The sequence below is a fragment of the Mesoplodon bidens genome (genome assembly GCF_964165515.1).
Source record: "Mesoplodon bidens genome assembly, chromosome: 1".
NCBI classification, from domain to species: Eukaryota; Metazoa; Chordata; class Mammalia; order Artiodactyla; family Ziphiidae; genus Mesoplodon; species Mesoplodon bidens.
In genome coordinates this window covers 165,629,510-165,652,087 of record NC_138176.1, presented here as the reverse complement: position 1 = coordinate 165,652,087, position 22,578 = coordinate 165,629,510, and the positions used below count along the sequence as shown (strand labels likewise).

Below are 22,578 nucleotides of genomic sequence, written 5' to 3'. Positions count from 1 at the left end.
TTGCTGAGTGCTTACTATGTGCTATTATTTTTTAAATTTTTTCATGTTATATACATGCCATATATATTTATAATTAGAGTATGTGTGTATAAATTACATTGGTGGAATAAATATATGCAAACATATATTCACACATATCACTACCTTCTCTGGGAAAAGATTTAAGGAAGATATGCCATCCATACATAAGAGCTGAACTTTCAGGGGGAAAATAAGAGGGAATAGCAATATTTATGTCATTCGGAAAAGGAAGTCTTAGTTTCCAGGAAATTGTTGATAAAATGAGCTGTCTTGTGTGCTTCTGTTGCTGAGATGATGATAAGACAGTCAGACCCATGCTGGCCTCGGCTTGAGAAATGAGTTCCAAATTCTAGACTCATCAATGGGATCTCATAGGACATCACTGCATCAGTAGGTAGAACACGATATCCTGAGCCCGGGGCTGGCAAACTCTGGCCCATGGGCCAAATCTGGTCTGCCGCCTGCTTTTTCATAGCCAGTGAGCTTAGATTGGTTTTTATGTTTGAAAATGGGTTGAAAAAAAATCAAAAGAAGCATATTTCATAATATGTGAAACTTATATTAAGTTCAAATTCCACCAAATTTTATTGCAACACGGCCAATCTTACTCAATTAGGTATTGTCTGTGGCTGCTTTTACATTACAAAAGCAAAGGTGATTAGTTGTGACAGAGACCGTATGGCCAGCAAAGCCTAAATTATTTATTATATGACCCTTTCCAGAGAGAGTTTGCTGACCAATGTCTACCGCTGCCTTGGGGTTTCCAGGGACATGACTGGAGTGGCCACCTGTGTTAAGTCATCAGAGGAAGACTCCCAAACAGCCACTAAAAGGATCAGAACAGCAAGGGCAACAAGCCCATGTCTTCCCCCAACTTTAGGCCTGTATTTACAAAGGAGACAAATGAAAGAATAAATCACCCCAGTTAGAGCTTCCCAGGAAATGCACATGATTAGCTACTGCTGGCCCCTCTGCTCACTGTGTTCATGCAGAAAGTAACACAGGAGGCCAGTTGTGGGCCTTTCTCTGCCTCTTCCTGGTCTGGTGCCTCCCATCTTGGCTTTCTTCCTCCCTGTCCACCCACTGCATGTCTGGATGGCCCCATGTGGCTTACGATGCTTTTGGGGAGGCATATTAATGTCCCCTGCACATATCAAACTCTGCTCGATTTAATCCCTAGAATTGACCAGTGTATTGATTGTTTAAATGCCAATATTGCAATTCACGATAATGTCAGGGTTATTACAGTAACCCCCAAGGAGAGGAAGAAGCAAGCATTCACTCCCTGATCGTTAGACTAAAGCAGGGGCTGTCACCATTATTGGTTTCTCTCCACAACAGTACAGGGACATCTCAGACGGAGGCCATAGAAAATGTCTTATAAATGGTGACCAAGGAGGACCCACTAGGGAGTCACACCCCACATCACTGCTTCATGGATGATGCCTGGAGTTAGTTATCTTGGCTGCATGGAAGTGTGTGTGCCTAGGTACCACCAGCAGAGGGTCAACCAGTTTGTAATGTGCTGTGATGGGACCCCTGATTAATTTTAACTGACTGGTCATCTGGGAGGCTAGCTCCCTTCAGCAAGCCTGAAAAATACCAAGCGGGTCCAGAATAGGGGCTGGCAATCTAGAATAGGAACGTAGGGAAGGCATCAATTAGCAGAGTGGTCAAGGCACAGGTGCTGACCACAGGAAATTAGATCTGGGGACCAAAACACCAATCCTTAGACCAGCCACAGCAATATCACCTGGAGAACCTGGTAAAGATCTCAATTCCTGGGACTCAGCCTTGGGGAGACTGATTCTGCCAGGTTTAAGACACAATAGAGAAACTACTTATGTGTGTATCTTGAGTTTCCTACACATTCTTCAAGGCCTAGTCCAAATGGGGCCTTAATAGCCATAAACCCCTTCCAAGATCAACTGTTTGTATCCAATAAGACTTCCCCAGCCACTTAAACACATACTAGGTTCAAACAGCACTTTGTGCCTTGTAACGCTTAGCTTTGAATATATTGTTTCATGGTACATTTATAGCTTTTAATTAGATGGTCATTTCCTCAAAATTACGGCCATCTCACATTTTCTAACCCCCAAAGCAGATAGTATCCTGTGCCCAGAAAGCATCCTCATGTTGCTGGCTCTTCCAAGCATTCTCATCTCTGTGCAGGGTTACTTTAGAGAGGGCTTTTTGGGCCACACTGTCTAAACAGCACCTCCCAGTCCCTTTCTAGCCTATGACCTCACTTTATTTTCTTCATAGCACTTTATCAATATCTCAAATGTTATTACATATTCATTGTCTACCTGGAGATCTGGTCTTTGCCCCCACTAGAACAGAAGCTCTATGAGACCAGTCAGGAGTTGTACCCCCAGCAACAAGAACAGGGCCCAACATGTAATAGGTTTGTTATAAAGGTTTTGTTAAATGATATTATTTTTCAGGTGAGGGGAGTAGTAACTGGCCTCACTAAACCCTTTGGTGCTGGCAGGGGGCTCTGAACGTCAGTCAGCCATGCACTCCTCAGGATTATCTAGGCAAGCCATTAAAACCTTGGATCCCGCAATGCCAACCGAGCCTTTGACCTGTCCCGAGGTGGGTAACACCAGGATGAGTTTATATCCCTAGAGCAAAAGTGGGGCAGATACAACATCAGAATGTAAATACATGGAGCAGCTTTGTGATGAAAACCATTTGCACTCCTTGGACAGGGGCTGTTTCCTAAGAATTCTGACTTTCTGCGCTTTTGTCTGTAACTTTCACACCTCCCAGACAGCCTCCAGCACAGAGCTGTATTGGTTCTTAATGCTCCATTATAATTAAATTGAGAAATCACACACACATTCAGATAAAACACAGGGAAAAATCTAATGGATTAGAGCACAAAGCCATTCTGAGGAACTGGAACAGTCCTTTCTTAGGAAGGGTGGCCATGACATCAGAAATGATAGGATTTTCCTGGTTGACATAAAGGAGCAGGCCACAGCAATCTGGGGATTAGAAAGCACAAGGGAGAAAGAACCTTTCCATCTGAACTTCCTGATTATTAATCCATTTTTCATGGATTAGCAAGACAATAAACGGTAGGAGATGAAGGCATTAAAGCCTAAAGCTGTTAATCGGACAAGTCTAAAGAGTAGAATGGATTGTTAACTATGCTGACATTCTTGGGACAGACCAGAAGAAGCCCACTGCTGCTATTGAGAGGAGTCAACCAGGAAACGGGGCTCTGATCCCCAGCCTTCCCGAGGTGGACCATGGTCATCCTTGTCATCATCAGCAAATGTGATTTGCCTGCCTACATCGTGTGCTAAGAAGGATCACAAATACATAAATCAATTATCTAGAAGGATACAAGACACTGTTATAAACAAACGACAATACAGGTAGCATTCAGATTTCTTCATGGCATTTAATATATAATAATAATAATAATAGGTAAGTTTATGGAGTCCTATAAACTTATTAAAACGTATGGGTTTTAATCTTGACTACAATCCTATGAGTTAAGGTCATTCTCATTCCATCTTCTTACACATAAGAGATATAGTGTAAAGAGCTCAAGTGACTCGTCCAAGGCCACACAGCTAATGGCACAGGCAGGCTCTGGCCCCAGAGCCATGTCCACAGGACTTATGGTACATACTGCCTCCCATGATGCATTTCATACCCTACGGTAATGAGCCAATACATATTCAGTGATTGAAAATTCCACTCTCAGGTCATGTTCTGGTGAGAGCTCTAGCTATTTCAATATATGTCCTAAATATTAAGTATCAAAAATAATCAGGCGCAGGGACTATCACCCCACCGTCCAGTTAGGAAAATCTCATTCCTAGTAAACATAATTTGGGACAGAAGAGGATGGCATCAATTCTGCAATCTGTCACTCACCAGGATGACTTTCTCTATCTCCTTGGGTGCACACCAGTGAAACATCCCAGTAGAGTCGTACTTCTTCACGTTGGAGTCCATGTTGTCAATCTGATCATTGCCGGGAATTAACAAGGGGTCATGCCTGGGGAGAAAAGGACAGGAAAACCGAAGTGGAAAATGTGATAAATTATAAATGGAAAGTGCCCCCTGCGTTACATCTCAGAGGAGATGAAAGATGCAGAGGAAGTGGTTGTCACTGAAGGCCACTCTTTTGCTTGCAGAACCCATCCTTTGAAAGATAACTACCTCAAACCACCACTACCACCTCCTGGACATGCAGGTGACCTTTGCCAGGTAGTAATTCTGCCTTTCTCTCCCGTTCCCCTTTTTCTAAAATGGACTTCACATCATTTTGTGGATTTAGTCTCCCTTCCTATGGATGTCTCACTCCTTCTATTCTCATTTTACCAGCTATCCAATCTCTCCATGAGACACACACAAATGCACACACCCTGAAGTGTTGTTATTAGCACTGGCAATGAAGAGGAAGGAATAGGAATAGAGCCTCATGCTGACTGACTAGCATGAGGATGGAAAGCCAATTACTCGCTCTTTCTGACTACAACTTCTGACGTGATGCTCTTCGCAGTAAAAGCTTTAACAGGCTGCACTTTAAATATTTTAGCAATTTGCCCAATCAGATTTTGCTCTCCCTGGCTGAAGCCCTTTAAAGATTCAGCAGCATGTCACTTCAGAGCAGACTGACTACCAAATGCCCACATCTGGAATACATGATTTCAATACTAAACAACACCCTCTCTCCTTGCCTTGACAACTGTATTTGCACTAACTGTCCAATGATGCTCTCCCCTACCCCTACCTTCACCTCCCAACTGCCACACTCCTTAGATGAGAGCCTCAAGCTCAGAGGCATCTTAATAAACTTGTCGTGAATTCTCAGAGCTACAGTCACCCTCTCTTGCCTTGTTTACTGGTGGAAGAGAAAGATGCCTCTACAGAGGCCTCCCCTCCAGTGGATGGGCAGAGCCTTACCAATAACCTCAAGAATTACAATAGAATCAGGCAGCTCTAACAAGCTTGCAGCATAAGAAATATAATCCTGCATCTTGGCCCATATCCATTGTCTAGATTCTATCTCTGATAGAGATTCTGCACCTCTGTTTTCAGGGAGGCATTTGGGTTTCTACAAGAATGACTGCATAAAATTAGGACAATGTCCCAGGTATAGTTGGCTATCTGTGCAGTGGAGCCATTTTCCCTGAATAATCTTGTCAATTCAAGATAGAAAATAAAAATGAGTTGAAATTCCAAAATTTACTGAAAAGTGATTTTACCTTTTAAACCATCTATTTCAAGCATTAAAGAGTGAACTTTATTTAGTTCTTAGTATTTCTTCCTCTGAAATTTCTCTGATATTTCTCATTTGTATGTTCAGAACAAAGACAGTGGGATAGCAATCCCTCCTACATGGTCCAGAGACCTATTATTAAGTCTTCAGGATCTCTACCATGGCCCTCCTAATAGGCCTTCCAATCCCACTTAAGATGGGAAGACTCTCACTGCATTTATTTATTCCTGAGAATTTTCTTTTAGGCTACACCAAATGATAAATATCATGTGAAGCCATCCTGCAAAGTTATCTTCAATGAACACACTAGATTACTATAGGAACTGTCATATCTGATCTTAAAAGGAGAATAACAGTTAGCTCGGAACAACATCTCAGTGGATGGGTTGTTGGAATGTGAGAGGTGTTGTAAATCAGCAGGTCACCTTTCAAATACTGAGCTCAGTCAAAAATGCTAAAATAAAAAGGCACTTGCTGATAAGAATGGGTCACAGATCAGGGCAAGATCAAATTTGAATATTTTTGTCCTTGAAGACTCTTTAAGAGTTCTATAGATATCCACTACCCACCATAAAGAAGAGGTCTGAGAAAATGAACAGAATGGACTCTTTCTTCCCAGTCCTAGAAGAATGTATTTCAGTTGGAAGAGGACCTTAATAAATTTGCCCTGAGAATACAGAGCCAGGTTGTTTATTGGTTGGAGAGGAGGTATTATCTCAGGGAGGTCTGAGACCTGCCCCCAGTGTATTCAGGATTTATATTCATATAATATTAGCAAGCAAGCAAATGCTGTAGTAAGCTGGCCAAAATTCCTTTCAGAAAATATGTGCCTTGAGGGAGAGGAGATACATTTTGATTCCCTGTCTTTTGGGGAAGGAATCATCCCTTGGTTACTCTGGCTTCCAACCCTCATCCTAGGAAAGTAAATAAGGTGGGAAGATGCCGAGTTAGCATCTCCCCACAACTAGGGCACCTGCCGGCCGCTGGTGGAGGAGCCTGACACCCAAGGAGACGGGAGGAACCCCCAAGTGAACTGGTAGGACGTGGGGGGACTGAGAGGGGAGGAGAAGTGGAGGCCGGACAAGATTGGTGCCCCTGAGGCCGGGGAGATCAGGAGAGGCAGGCAGGAGGGGCCCTCCAGAGGAGTGGGAGAGGAGCAGAGGGCGACTGCCCCGCCCACTCCGGCCAGGGAGCCTGCTGGGCCCCCAGGTGAGGTCCCCCGCCCTCTGAGACCAGGGGTGGGGGGCACGCCTGGGCCCCTGCTGTTCCGTTGAGCCTAAGCCCCACCCCCCACAGCCCCCAGGGCCTTTTCCAGCCCAGTGGGTCCTGAGCATTGGCTCCACCCACCGCCCAAGCATTGGCTCCACCCACCGCCCAAACCTCACCCTTGCTTAGGCCCCGCTCTCCACAGCCAAGGCCTTTTACCCTATTTTTTATTTTCCTTTCCCTCCTCCTCTTTTTTACTATTGTGGTACTGTTGTACCTTCCAGTTGTTGATTCATCTATATTTTTATTTTTATATTCTTTCTAACATATCTATTAGTTGCCTAGTCTAATTTTATTTTTTACTGTTTCTTCTTTTGTTTTTTTTAACCACCCCACACGGCTTGCGGGATCTTGGTTCATGAGCTGGGGGTCGGGCTGAAGCTCCTGCAGTGGGAGCTCCAAGTCCAAACCACTGGACTAACAGAGAACCTCAGACCCCATGGAATATTCATTGGAGTGAGGTCTCACGGAGGTCCTCATCTCAGCACCAAAACCCAGATCTACCCAACAGCCCACAAACTCCAGTGTTGGAAGCCTCAAGCCAAACAACCAGTAAGACAGGAACACAACCCCACTCATTAAAAAAAAAAAAAAAAGTGAGATGGCAAAAAAATATGTCACAGATGAAGGAGCAAGGTAAAAACCTACAAGACCAAATGAATGAAGAGGAAATAGGCAATCTACCTGAAAAAGAATTCAGAGTAATGATAGTAAAGATGATCCAGAATCTAGGAAATAGAATGGAGGCACAGGTTTAGAAAACACAAAAATGTTTCACAAAGATCTAGAAGAACTAAAGTACAAACAAACAGAGATGAACAACACAATAACTGAAATGGAAAATACACTAGAAGGAATCAATAACAGAATAACTGAGGCAGAAGAACGAATAAGTGAGCTGGAAGACAAAATGGTGGAAATAACTGCCGAGGAGGAAAATAAAGAAAAAAGATTGAAAAGGATTGAAGACAATCTCAGAGACCTCTGGGATAACACTAAACACACCAACATTTGAATTATAGGGCTCTCAGAAAAAGAAGAGAAAAAGAAAGGGTCTGAGAAAATATTTGAAGAGATTATAGTTGAAAACTTCCCTAACTTGGGAAAGGAAGTAGTCACCCAAGTCCAGGAAGCACAGAGAGTCCAATACAGGATATACCCTAGGAAAAACACACCAAGACACATATTAATCAAAGTAACACAAATTAAATTCAAAGAAAAATATTAAAAGCAGCAAGGGGAAAAACAAAAAATAACATACAAAGGAATCCCCATAAGGTTATCAGCTGATTTTTCAGCAGAAACTCTGCAGGCCAGAAGGGAGTGGCAGGATATACATAAAGTGATGAGAGAGAAAAACCTACAACCAAGATTACTCTACCCAGCAAGGATCTCATTCAGATTCAATGGAGAAATCAAAGGCTTTTCAGGCAAGCAAAAACTAAGAGAATTCAGCACCAACAAACCAGCTTTACAATAAATGCTAAAGAAACTTCTCTAGGCGAGAAACACAAGAGAAGAAAAAGACCCACAAAAACAAACCCAAAACAATTAAGAAAGTGGTAATAGGAACATACATATTGATAATCACCTTGAATGTAAATGGATTAAATGCCCCAACAGAAAGACACAGACTGGCTGAATGAATACAAAAACAAGACCCATATATATGCTGTCTACAAGGAACCCACTTCAGACCTAGGGACACATACAGACTGAAAGTGAAGGGATGGAAAAAGATATTCCATGCAAATGGAAATGAAAAGAAACCTGCAGTAGCAGTACTCTTATCAGATAAAATAGACTTTAAAATAAAGACTGTTAGGGCTTCCCTGGTGGTGCAGTGGTTGAGAGTCCACCTGCCAATGCAGGGGACACGGGTTTGTGCCCCCAGGAAGATCCCACATGCCACAGGGCGGCTAAGCCCGTGAGCCGTGGCCGCTGAGCCTGAGCGTCCAGAGCCTGTGCTCTGCAACGGGAGAGGCCACAACAGTGAGAGGCCCACGTAGCACACACACACACACACACACACACACAAAAGACTGTTACAAGAGATAAGGAGGGACATTACATAATGATCAAAGGATCAATCCAAGAAGATATAACAATTATAAATGTTAGGAGAACCTCAGTACATATGGCAAATGCTAACAACCATGAAAGGAGAAATTGACAGTAACACAATAATAGTAGGGACTTTAACACCCCACCTACACCAATGGGCAGATCATCCAAACAGAAAATAAATAAGGAAACACAAGCTTTAAATGACACAATAGACCAGATAGATTTCATTGATATTTATAGAACATTCCACCCAAAACTGGCAGAACACACATTCTTCTCAAGTGCACATGGAACATTCTCCAGGATAGATCACATCTTGGGTCACAAATCAAGCCTCAGAAAATTTAAGAAGATTGAAATCGTATCAAGCATCTTTTCTGACCATGACACTATGAGACTGGAAATCAGTTACAGGAAAAAAAATGTAAAAAACACAAATACATGGAGGCTAAATGGTGTGCTACTAAATAACCAAGAGATCACTGGAAAAATCAAAGAAGAAATAAAAAAATACATAGAAACAAATGGTAATGAACACACAACAACCCAAAACCTATGGTACGCAGCAAAAGCAGTTCTAAGAGGGAAGTTTATAGCAATTCAATCTCACCTCAAGAAACAGGAAAAATCGCAAATAAACAATCTAACCCTACACTTAAAACAACTAGAGAAAGAAGAACAAGAAAACCCAAAGCCAGTAAAAGGAAAAAAATCATAAAGATCAGAGAAGAAATACATGAAATAGAAATGAAGAAAACAATAGCAAAGATCAATAAAACTAAAAGGTGGTTCTTTGAGAAGATAAACAAAATTGATAAACCATTAGCCAGACTCATCAAGAAAAAAAGGGAGAGGATGCAAATCAACAGAATTAGAAATGAAAAAGGAGAAATCACAACTGACACTGCAGAAATACAAAGGATTATAAGAGACTCCTACAAACATCTATACACCAATGAAATGGACAACCACAAAGAAATGGACAAATTCTTGGAAAGGTACAATTTTCCAAGACTGAACCAGGAAGAATTAGAAAATATAAACAGACCTATCACAAGTAATGAAATTGAAACTGTAATTAAAAATCTTCCAACAAACAAAAGTCCAGGACCAGGTAGCTTCACAGGCAAATTCTATCAAACATTTAGAGAAGAGCTAACACCTATCCTTCTCAAACTCTTCCAAAAAATTGCAGAGGGAGAAACACTCCCAAATAATTTCTACAAAGCCATCATCACCCTGATACACAAACCAGAAAAAGATATCACAAAAAAAGAAAATTATACACCAATATCACTGATGAACATAGATGCAAAAATCCTGAACAAAATACTAGCAAACAGAATCCAACAAAAAAGGATAATACACCATGATCAAGTGGGATTTATCCCAGGGATGAAAGGATTCTTCAATATATGCAAATCAATCAGTGTGATACACCACATTAACAAATTAAGGAATAAAAACCATATGATCATCTCAATAGATTCAGAAAAAGTTTCTGACAAAATTCAACACCCATTTATGATCAAAACTCTCCAGAAAATGGGCACAGAGGGAACCTACCTCAACATAATAAAGGCCATATATGACCAACCCACAGCAAGCATCATACTCAATGGTGAAAAACTGAAAGCATCTCCACTAAGATCAGGAACAAGAAAAGGATGCCCACTCTCGCCATTCTTATTTAACATAGTTTTGGAAGTCCTAGCCATGGCAATCAGAGAAGACAAAGGAATAAAAGGAATACAAATTGGAAAAGAAGAAGTAAAACTGTCACTGTTTGCAGATGACATGATACTATACATAGAAAATCCTAAAGATGCCACCAGAAAACTACTAGAACTAATCAATGAATTTGGTAAGGTTGCAGAATACAAAATTAATGCACAGAAATCGCTGGTATTCCTATATACCAACAATAAAAAATCAGAAAGAGAAATTAAGGAAACACTCCCATTTACCATCGCAACAAAAAGAATAAAATACCTAGGAATAAACCTGCCTAAGTAGGCGAAAGACTTGTACTCAGAAAACTATAAAACACTGATGAAAGAAATCAAAGATGACATAAACAGATGGAGAAATATACCATACCATGTTCTTGGACTGGAAGAATCAATATTGTGAAAATGACTATACTACCCAAAGCAATCTACAGATTCAAAGCAATCTACAGATTCAATGCAATCCCTATCAAACTACCAATGGCACTCTTCACAGAATTAGAACAAAAAATTGTACAATTTGTATGGAAACCAAAAGACCTCGAGCAGGCAAAGCAATCTTGGGAAAGAAAAACGGAGTTGGAGGAATCAGGCTCCTCAAGTTTGAACTATACCACAAAGCTACAGTAATCAAGACAGTATGGTACTGGCACAAAAACAGAAATACAGATCAGTGGTACAGAGTAGAATGCCCAGAGATAAATCCATGCACATATGGTCACCTAATTTACAACAAAGGAGGCAAGAACATAAATGGAGAAAAGACAGCCTCTTCAATAAGTGGTGTTGGGAAAACTGGACAGGTACATGTAAAAGAATGAAATTAGAACACTCCCTAACACCATACACAAAAATAAACTCAAAATGGATTAAAGACCTAAATGTAAGGCCAGACACTATAAAACACTCAGAGGAAAGCACAGGCAGAACACTCTGTGACATAAATCACAGCAAGATCCTTTTTGACCCACCTCCTAGAGAAATGGAAATAAAAACAAAAATAAACAAATGGGACCTAATGAAACTTAAAAGCTTTTGCACAGCAAAGGAAACCATAAAGAAGACAAAAAGACAACCCTCAGAATGTAAGAAAATTTTGCAAATGAAACAACAAAGGATTAATCTCCAAAATATACAAACAGCTCATGGAGCTCAACATCAAAAAAACAAACAATCCAATTAAAAAGTGGGCAGAAGACCTAAATAGACATTTCACCAAGGAAGACATACAGATGGCCAAGAGGCACATGAAAAGATGCTCAACAACACTAATTATTAGAGAAATGCAAATCAAAACTATAATGAGGTATCACTTCATGCCGGTCAGAATGGCCATTATCAAACAGTCTAGAAACAATAAATGCTGGAAAGGGTGTGGTGAAAAGGGAACCCTCCTGCACTGTTGGTGGGAATGTAAATTGACACAACCACTATGGAAAACATTATGGAGGTTCCTTAAAAAACTAAAAACAGAACTACCATATGACCCAGCAATCCCACTACTGGGCATATACCCTGAGAAAACCATAATTCAAAAAGAGACATGCACCACAATGTTCAGTGCAGCACTATTTACAATAGCCAGGACATGGAACCAACCTAAATGTCCATTAACAGATGAATGGATAAAGAAGATGTGGTACATATATACAATGGAATATTACTCAGCCATAAAAAGAAAGGAAATTGAGTTATCTGTTGTGAGGTGGATGGACCTAGAGTCTGTCATACAGAGCGAAGTAAGTCAAAAAGAGAAAAACAAATACTGTATGCTAACATATATATATGGAATCTAAAAAAAAAAAAATGGTGCTGATGAACCTAGTTGCAGGGCAGGAATAAAGATGTAGACATAGAGAATGGACTTGAGGACACAGGGTGGGAGGGGGAAGCTGGGGCGAAGTAAGAGTAGCATCGACATATATACACTACAGAATGTAAAATAGATAGCTAGTGGGAAGCAGCAGCATAGCACAGAGAGATCAGCTTGGTGCTCTGTGATGACCTAGAGGGGAGGAATAGGGAGGGTGGGAAGGAGGCTCAAGAGGGAGGGGATATGGGGACATATGTATGCGTATGGCTGATTCACTTTGGTGTACAACAGAAACCAACAGAGTATTGTGAAGCAATTATACTCCAATAAAGATCTATTAAAAAATGTTTCCTACTGAAAAAAAAAAAAAGTAAATAAACGAGCCTGATGATCAATTGTCCCTCAGAGAAAAGAAAAAAAGACAGCTTTTTAACGTCAAGCCTCATTAACTAGGGTAGAGATTTGGGTACACCAGGTATCATTTGACACTAGGGCTGTAAGCCAGGATTTGCACTGGAACATCTAGAAGCATCAGGGAAGTCTCAGTGGTAAGCCACGCTGCACTCCGTACTTCCTGCAAGCCTCTCAGCCTACCCCGGATCATTTAAATATAAGTCATCCAGGATGTTACTAAAAGGGGCTGATCCAAAGACCGTCAAAAACCTCCCTGAACAAAGATATTTCCATTTCTGATCAGCCATAGTACCTGAAATTTGAACTTTGGTTTCTTGAATCAGCAAAGCAATCAATAAACAGGAATCCCCTCTTCTGTGCCGGGAATGGAGGATACCGCAATGTTGAAGGTACAGTCCCTAGTCAAAGAGAGAGTTATAATACAGCGAGCGAGAGAGAAAATGTCCATCAACGGTTGTGATACACTGTGCTAAGTGCTATAGCAAAGTGAATGTACAAGGTGGTCTAAGAACACCAGGAAAGCTGTCAATTGCCTGGTACTTGAGTAACATCAAGAAAGGCTTTGCAAAGAAGATAACTTTTAATCTGAGCCCTGAAAGGTAAGGAGGAATCTCAGCATATTATAGGCATGATCCACTAGGAGTCATTCAGAGGACTGAGACCCAAAAGAAAAGAGCCAAAGAAAGGCACCCAAAACCATGGTTGGAGATGTCGTATTGCCTGAGCTGAGGTACAGAAGACCTGAGCTGCCCTCAGATGTGCGATGGCAGTCAAGTGGAAGAGATGGATTCGACTGATTGAGTATAACCAATGCAGCTCAGACTAGGGATTTAGATAGAGCCAAACTCAAGTTTCCAGAAAGGAAGAATGTTATACAAATGGAAGGTATTTTAAAAATGACATGGGTTGTTTCCCAAGGCAGTGGGTTTCTCATCATTTGAGACATTCCTGAGGAGCTGCGAATATAGAGGGGGATTTCATTATAAATTTCATTATAAATGTTGGGTGAGCCTAGATGATCTTTAAGCACTCTTCTCTCAATGAATGAGCGCTGACTGGAAGGATTTTGGAAATACTGAACCACTGTTGGGTATCAAAAGGCTGGAGGACATGGAGTAAGCATAGAAAAGTTGTTTTGGGAGCAAAGATGGGAGATAAGAAGCATTGAAGACTGATTACTAGAACTGATCCTCATTAACTAGATTCACTAGACGTCTGGGAGGAAGCTTGGAATGTGATTGATTTCAGCAACATGAGAGTCACTAGCTACCTTGGGCCAGACAGGATACATTTCTTTGCCATGTGTCTGTTCCTGTAGCAACGTAAGTGCCACAGGCTGGCTTAGGCTACTCGTCTACAGGAAATTCTCCTTCTAACTTGGACTTTATATTAATAGGAGAAAGCCCAAGCATTTGCCACTGAGCACAACAACCAATAGTGCTTTGGTTGGGGGAGGAAAGGAGGACCATCAGAAACCTCCCTGAACAAAGCATCCCAACATTATCAGTTTACAAAACGACAAAGAGAATCACTTTCATGGGCTCTCGGACAACTCCTTAAAGATTTACCTGGAACCGAGGCCCAATACTAGATATTGCCTTTCATGTCTTAACTATTTTATATATTTCCTCAACTCAGAAAGTAATCCCACCTCCCCCAAAATGGACCATAATTGATTCAAGGCTCATTTGTCACTTACCACTTAGCCAACGTACAAGCCTTATTTTAGGGTAAAACTATGAGGTGAAGTGTATCTGCTGTGTAGTTGTTATGGCCTGAATTGTATCCCCGCCCCCATAAAATTTGTACGCTGTAGTCCTAACTCCTAGTATCTCAGACTGTAACTGTATTTTGAGATATGGTTTTTAAAGAGGTAATTCAGTTAAAATGAGGTCACTAGGGTAGGCCCTAATCCAATATGACTGTCGTCTTTATAAGAAGAGGAAATTTTTTTTTTTTTTGCAGTACTCGGGCCTCTCACTGTTGTGGTCTCTCCCGTTGCGGAGCACAGGCTCTGGACGCGCAGGCTCAGCGGCCATGGCTTACAGGCCCAGCCGCTCCGCGTCATGTGGGATCCTCCCGGACTGGGGCACAAACCCGTGTCCCCGGCATTGGCAGGCAGACTCTCAACCACTGCACCACCAGGGAAGCCCCGAGAAGGGGAAATTTGGGCACAAACATGTACAGAGGGAAGAAGATGTGACGTCATGGGCAGAAGATGGCCATCTACCAGCCAAGGAAAGAGGCCTGAAACAGATCCTTCCTTCGAGGCCTCAGAAGGAACCAACCCTGCCAACAGCTTGATCTTGGAATTCCAACCTCCAGAACCGTGAGAAAATAAATTTCTGTTGTTTAAGACATTCAGTCTGTAGTACTTTGTTATGGCAGCCTGAGCAAATTAATACAATAGTGCACCTTAAAGAAAAATGGGCACAATGTACCAGATGTCACTCCACTGATGACCCTGGCTGTCTTTCTTGCACCTTAGGGCTCAGCTGTTCATTTAAAGGAGAAAAGCATCCTGCCATCAGTTTAGGAATACATGGAAACATACCAGAAGGACACAGTATCTTCATGAAAGAGTTTGGGTCACATACATACACAATTGGATCTGCTCTATCTGGAAGGAAACTTCTCCCCAGTCTTTAACTTGCATTTGAGGATCAATACTTATGACAGTCCAACCAAAGAAAACAAGAAACCCGGACACTAGCCAGTTAATTTGTTCAGTGGAACCAAGAGAGTTGACCCCCCCACAAGGGAGTGTTTGGAAGTGGATACCACTGAGGGCAGAAAACCACCTATTTCTTTAGTGATTAAGTATACTGGCTCCAGAGCCAAAATGTCTTTCATCAGGTTTTGGTTCATTTACTACCTGCTACATTGTGCCTTGCCTCAGTTTCTTTGTCTGTAAAATGGGAATGTTAAACATCATCATTAGTTAATGGATTCAATTTGAGGGTTGCCTGAGTAAAGACATGGCATGCACTTAGCACAGAACTTGACACACAGCATGCCCTCAATAACGGTTAACTACTGTTATTATTATCATTCTTTATACTTTGCTTAGAACTCACTTATATATTTGTAGCTGTTGCAATGGTGAAAGGAGACAGGAAACAGAAAGTGGTTCAATAATAAAGGTGTGGGGTTCTCCTACTATTACTTTGACTACTAGACTACTACTACTACTACTGTTGCCACTAAGATGACTAGCCATCATGGGTTGAGCTCTTATAAATGTTGCTGTGCTAAAACTTTTACCTACATTTTGTGATTTACTCATCACAATGACACTTACAGGTAATTTCTGTTATTATCACCCACTGGTACAGATGGGAAACAGAGTGGATAAGTAATGTGGAGAAGACAGTGGGAACAGAACTGCTTTGCCCAGAGAGGTCTTCTTAACTGGAAGTCAGTGCAGCGTGGCCCCCATCTCACCCCCTCCCACTTGCAGGAGGCAGCTGGATCGTGCTCATTCCCCACTGCAGCGCCCCAAGCCACAGTGCCCTCTACGTTGCAAAAAAGAAAAGCAGCATGGCGGGCATTTATGAAATGCACAGCTGGTGTGAATTATCAGTAGAAAATTTCCCCATGAGCCCCTGTCAGGACAATGTGCTAAGGAGAGCCTCAATAATCAACTAAGGCTGGGTGAGTTTTTGTCTTGTCCCAATATCTGAAGACTCCATTTAGGAATTACCCACATTTTTGTAACAACCGAGGAGCTCCAGTGAGTTAAATTTTTCATAGCTATGCTTCTTGAATCTCAGCTCATACCTCCAAAGTCTGCAGCTAGATATTAAGCATACCTCACTTCAAAAAAAGAATAAAAGATCATTGTTTTGAGGGTTTGCAGAGCAAGGAATGCTGCTTGCCCTCAATTAATCTCAGGAAGTGAACTAAATGCCCAGCTACAGCAGACACACAAAAAGCTTGCCTTGAAGACAACAGCCTAAAGCAAAACCACAATTCTCTTTTCTAGCAAACCTGCTATGAAGAAGGTAGCATTATATTTTAAAGAGCACAGTTCCCCTTGGAGGAAAATTCGAATTTTTGTGTGTGGCAGTGGGTTCAACGCTGGACTTCAGAAATTTACATTAAAGTACAAGTAACCAAACCAAACCAAACCGACAAACAAAAGGTATGAAAGAGGAAAGTTACCAAATGGTTTTAAAATTGCATCCTTTCCCTTGCTTGATTTTCAGGACCTCATTTCTCATCACATGATAAGGCCTTTCCTATTATTACAAGCGTCCCATCTAGATTGAGGCCAACTCTGCAGAAGTCTCCCTGGGAAACGGGAGGCTTGATAAAATTGGGCAATTTCTCATGCCTCTGCAGGCTTTTCACCCCAGTGGCAAAGACTGATTTTACTGAGTATCTGTTATGTCAGGCACCATAGTAAGGGTACCAGAACACTTCTGAAGCCTCCCGGTTTGCTTCAAATATTCCTCCTGTGCTGTCCTCCTCCATAACCTTCAGAGACAGACGTGGCTTTCCCCTCCTGGGAGCTCTTAACAGAAGTAAGATGCTCTTTCAGAGATAATAATTAGCACAACTGTCTTATCCATCAGTTGGTGATCTTCTTCAGGGCAGGGAAGTCCTATTTTACTCTTCCACACATTTCCAGAACCCAGCAGAGGACCCAGTAAACAACCAACTACCAAGAGAAGCTGATGAATGATCTCTGATCTCTGAATATCTCAAATCATTCAACAGAAACTCCCCAGACCCTCTATGCAGACCAGAAAAAGTGTCCAGTGAGAGCCCCTTTGCCTTTGACATCTTGTAACAATTTGTTTGAGGAACAATCCAGGCTCTTGCGCTGTTTTTCCGCTTTACAGGCACAGTACTTGAAATTAGGGCATCGTGATCGGAAGGAAGGGAGACTCTGTAGTATGTCTCTAACCAGTCAGGCTGCCTGGAATGTGCCTGAAGCCAGCTGCTGTAACTGATCAGCAGACAGGACTCATGTCTGATGTACAAGGTGGTCAACACAGCTGTTCTTAACAAATGTTTAGTGCTCCAGTGCCAGGGCTGAACATTTCTGTGAGAAGGGTCCCCATCATGTGAAGCTCCTCCCACTGCTCTGATTCCTGTAAGTGGTGGTTCTCAAAGCATGACCCCACACCAGCTGCCTCAGCATCACCTGGGAACTTGAGAGAAACGCAGTTCTCCAGCCCAGCCCAGACCTACTGAATCAAGCTCTGTTTCAACAAGGTGCTCCAGATGATTCTGACGCATGCTGAAATTTGCGGATCACTGCTGTAAAGTTTTGCCCAAATGGAGAGGCTCTGTGGTTTGAGGCAATCCTACCAAAGTTAGCAACTAGTCGCAACATACGGACTGGAAGGCTATGGTTCTATTCAGCGAGGCCGGGATCAGGGTGAGGCCATCGAGGGACCTCGGTGCAAAACGGAAGGAGGCACCTCACACGCCCCACTGTAGTCCTGGCCCTGCTATTCAAATGGAGAATGCAGCTCTGGTGACAAAAGTGCACCCAGGTCACCTGCTCTGACTCTCGCTCTGTGACTCTCTGGAACTTGAGGGGTTGTGTCAACACTTGATAGAAATTCCTAACCTGGAAGCCACGCAAATGACTCTCTTGCTGACGTCTACCTCCAAGAGCTAATCAGCAAATAAATCAGCAAAGAAAAGCAAATGAAATATTCTTTCTTATCAAGTGCAACGCTTATAATTCAGTTTTCCACCCTCCTTGCTTCCCATCGCTTCTTCCACTCCACAGAAGACAACGTCGCAGGCAGTAGCCAAGTCCTTCAGGGCAACATTCAGGAGCCGCAGGTCACATGCATGGGTTTCTGGCTGCAGCAGCCACAGGAGACCAGAGGGGGTCTCAGGTGGTCTCCTCAAAAGGGCCCATACTTAGGTTTTCAGCACCATAAATGGTTCTGACTCAATGGATCTGCTTCTTTCTTGGGTGAATTTTATTTCTGGGTGAATTCTATTTCCTGCTAGGTCGCAAGGATCCTGACTTCGGGATTCTGCCCTAACTCATCCTTCAAAGCTGCCTCCACTGTCCTATGTAATGCTCGTCTCTCCTGAGACACGGCTGCCCCCTACCCTCCACCCCCATCTCCCCGAGATGGCCAACCTTGGAGCCACCTTGAGAAAACCTTCAGACCACTCTGGCCAAACTTTCTGTATCTCTCTACTTGCATTTTTTTTTTCTGCCCAACAAGTAAACAATCAAGAACTGCGGCTCCCTAGTATGTCATCTCTTGCTAGACAGCCAACATCCTCAGAGCAAGAAGGAAATTACTGCCTTTATTGATATCTGGGAGACAAGCCGGGAGAGCTGACATGTTCTTCAGTCCTGGAGGAGAGTGGACAACATGCTTCTGAAATGAGGGGACAGGATAATGAGCCTCTACTGTGTATGCAATGTGTCCAGGGACCTGTGTCAAATCCACCGCCTTGGGATGATGAGACCCACCATTTCTTTCTTCTGCAGTCCCGTGAGGGCCTGTCATTTGCTATGTGTTTGTGCATTAAGAGGTGGATTTACTTAGCTAAGCTGTCCTGGCCTTCCTTCTTCATTCTGCCCAGCGAAAGAGATCGGGAGAGTGGCATTCTGTCCCCAACTCTGAGTGGGCTCAGGCCACTCTGCCATTTTCTATTACTACAACCTTTCAAGCTGGCAGTCCTAATAAAAAGACCCCGTGAGAGGTATGCGTCAAAAGGGAGAGGCTGGGACTTAACAAGCAGATGAGTTTATTTCATTTAATAATCAGTTAGGGCCCAAGAGGATAATCTGTTTTACTCCAATCATATTTCTACTCTGATTCAGAAAACAAATATCTAATGTTTCCTGGGTCTTATGACATGAAGCTCCTTTCACAGCATTCGGTATCTGTTTTTAGTACCGTCAGTAATCCTCGCTAGCCTGGCTGGGGGCTACCTCTTTGTGTAAAGCATCCACCCGACACATCCTGGGTAAATCCTCATAGCCCGTGGTACCTTACACCAAGTCCCCTCTAGCACCTGAGGGAAGAGGCGTTACTGTCATTATGTCAGGAATGCTGTGTGTCCTTCTTGGGAAGACTGTTTAGCCCACGTGTGGTCCACTATTCTAAAGCAGACCCTGAACGGTTTGGTACCCAGAGGTACCACGGCTCTCCAGAAGGCCCTGATGGAGGGTTCTAAACCGGTCCTTATACTTTCATCAGTGATCCTCCCAAAACACAAGTTAGGGCACTGCCTCCTCAAAAACCAGCAAGGTTTTGGCCTATGACAGGAAAGGCCTTCATGACTGGGTGCCAGAAGATGCTCATATTTTCAACTCCAGTTATGCAGCTCTAAGAATGCCTTTCTCCAGCCACATCAAGCCACTTGCAATGGCCTGAGCACTCTCCTATTTCCCCCATCAGGCAGAAGAATGAAGCAGTAAACAATGGAAACCAAAGCATCTGGGTTCAAATCTTCCCAATTAGGTAAGACTTACTAGATTTACTACTCTTTACATCTCTGTGACTCAATTTCCTTATCTGTAAAATGGACGAGAGAGCAATCCCTCCTCCTGGAGCTGTAGTTAGGATTCCAGGAATTAACAGGCCTAATGCTCTTGGAATGATGCCTGGCACCTAGTAAACAATGGACAAGGGTGGCTAGTGCTATTAGTCGAGAATTCTCCATATCCTTCACAACCTGGGCTCAGCCTCCCAGACCAGAGGTAATGAGGGCACCCTCTGCTCCCACAGCCCATGCTGGTAGGTCTCTACTCTGTCCTTATTCCGTTTTGCTGTATATGCTTGTCTGTCTCCCACATCAAACCGTGAGCATTTTGAAAACACGTAACCCATGTAACTTGAAGAGTGTAATCCATCTTACTTTACACCCCTCAAAGACCTTCCACAACATCTTGAGTACAGCAGGCTCTCTCTAAACATTTCCCAGATAAGAATTAATCTGAGAAAAGAAATAGAAGCAGGCAGCTAAAATGCATAACCTTTCGGGTTGCATTTGAGGACACAGTGTGGGAGCCTGGGCATCTCCCCCATTACCATCTACCCATCTATGAAGACATATTCTCAGCAGCCAAAAAGCATCTGTGAAGGTAACTACTCGAAGGTGGTTGTGAGAAGAACCAAATGTGATAGTAACTGGGGCCGGGATTTAGGAATCCAAGAATCTCCTTCAACTGGAGTCAAAATGGTGTCCAGTGAACTTTCTTTTTCCTAGAGAGATTTTCTAGACAGATTTCACTAGAGAGTCAGTGGGGTCTGGGAGGCCACCAAATTAAGAACCCTTGACTTAATTATTCAGAGACAAAGTTCCTGCCCTCTAGAGCCTCACAAATGAAGGAAGACAGAGCTTTCCTGACAGGGCACAAACCCACTAAGTAGGGAGAATGGGGCAAATAGGTGCTTGGCGATTTTAGAGGAAAACTAGGAGAGAGGCTCCTTAAATAATTCCCTGTTAAGAGACCCACAGGGAGATGAATACAGGGCCCCGGTTAACTCCTCAGCCTGCTCCTCTGTAGGATTTGAAGCCAAAGGTCTCTATCATGACACAAAGACCCCTGACTTGGAGCACAGACGCTCACCATTTGCTCAGTCTGGCTGTGAGGGTTGTTTTCTGTGTCAGGGTAACTACAAAACATACAGCCTCAGGATCCAGACACACAAAGCGAGGCAGTTCATCTAATGATTGCGCAGAGAGTTAAGCAACACTTAAAAACCACGGTAGACCCTGCTACCAGAACAAAGGGGAGACAAAGACCATTAGTGCAGAGTCCCTGTAGCATTTCCTGCTGGCAGATGGCTTGCAAGGACCCCTCACGCAGGAGCCTGTTTTATTTGCAGAGGCCACAGTGGTAAATTAAAGCCCAGCCCAGCCCATTCTGGGCTCTCCGGTTTCTCTTGGAACTGTCCCTATCACTGCCCGTAGGCCACTAAAACCTGCCCGCATTCAGAATGATTGATTCTGCTCAAGCAGCAAGCCACAAACTCATGTCGAAACACCCACCTCAAATGAGTCATTAGCCTCCTTTATGGATGTTCCAGGTCACAGGGAATAGGACCTGGGAGCCCTATCTTTTGTAGAGTAGAAAGGGAGTGTTGGAAGATGTTGCAGGGGAGGACCTAGAGAAACCTCAAGGTGGTACAGGAACCCCTCTGTTTTCTGTCAATTAGCAAGAGGGAGCTAGAAAAACTAAGCCCCGGCAACCTCACGGCCAGGGCCAGGGATTCAAACCAAACCCAACCAAACCGCCCATGGGCTCTTTGTTCCTACCCAGGAATTGAAGGGCAACAGAGGGAGGGCTCAACACCCTGTCTTGGCTCCCACACCAGACAGAGTCTGTAGAGTACCTGCAACACAGAAAGTCAAGGTGAAGGAGGAGTGCCTGAGACTTTCTGACTTGTCATGGGGCGGCCCGTTCCAGCTGAGCAGCCATCGAGGTCGTCGTGGGCTGGTGGGGTAAAGTGCCCTGGCGACAGTAGTCACGGCCATAGCAGCAGCCCAAAGGCACCAACACCAGAAACCCGAGTTCTGTAGCTTGGCAAGTTTCAGCTCACCGCCTGGCCCCCGTTTAGCAATTCTGATGTACCGCGGAGCAGACAGCTCCAGCCTGGGAGGACTGCCTTCCTCAGCCCCTCTCCGACAGGCAATGAAAGCAAGACCCACTTTGAAAATTCTCCCCCATCATGCAAACTGACACAGGCATGCTTTTCAAAAGCCCACAGCCAATCTGTTGATCATTACTTATTTACAAAGGCCTTCGGGCACAAAGTCCTGTAAAAACCATACTTGTTACAGTACATACTAGTTTTTTCTGCTTGTGGAAAAAAAGTCCCCCCAAGGCTACCTCAAACCATCACTTTCTATCGCACATAAAATGTAGCGTGTAACACTAAAGTATTTAATATATAGGGTATAATATATATACAGGAAAGGCATTTGTGTAGAAGTATGTTACCCTGGATTTGGTAATTTGATGTTTTGCTGAAGGCTACGACTTAAAGAAGCTTCCACCTCGTACAGAAGACCTGTCA

The 22,578-nt window shown here is 43.1% G+C and overlaps 1 protein-coding gene across 6 annotated transcripts in view; it reads right to left on the bottom strand.

Annotated features, from left to right (window-relative positions):
* KCNMA1 (potassium calcium-activated channel subfamily M alpha 1) overlaps positions 1-22,578 on the bottom strand; it is a 757,357-nt gene that overhangs the window by 71,715 nt on the left and 663,064 nt on the right. For all 6 annotated transcript variants that reach the window (XM_081250585.1, XM_081250584.1, XM_081250583.1 and 3 more), the window contains one exon: positions 3,922-4,045. In XM_081250585.1, coding sequence (XP_081106711.1) covers positions 3,922-4,045 — 124 coding nt within the window. The remainder of the gene's footprint in view (positions 1-3,921; positions 4,046-22,578) is intronic.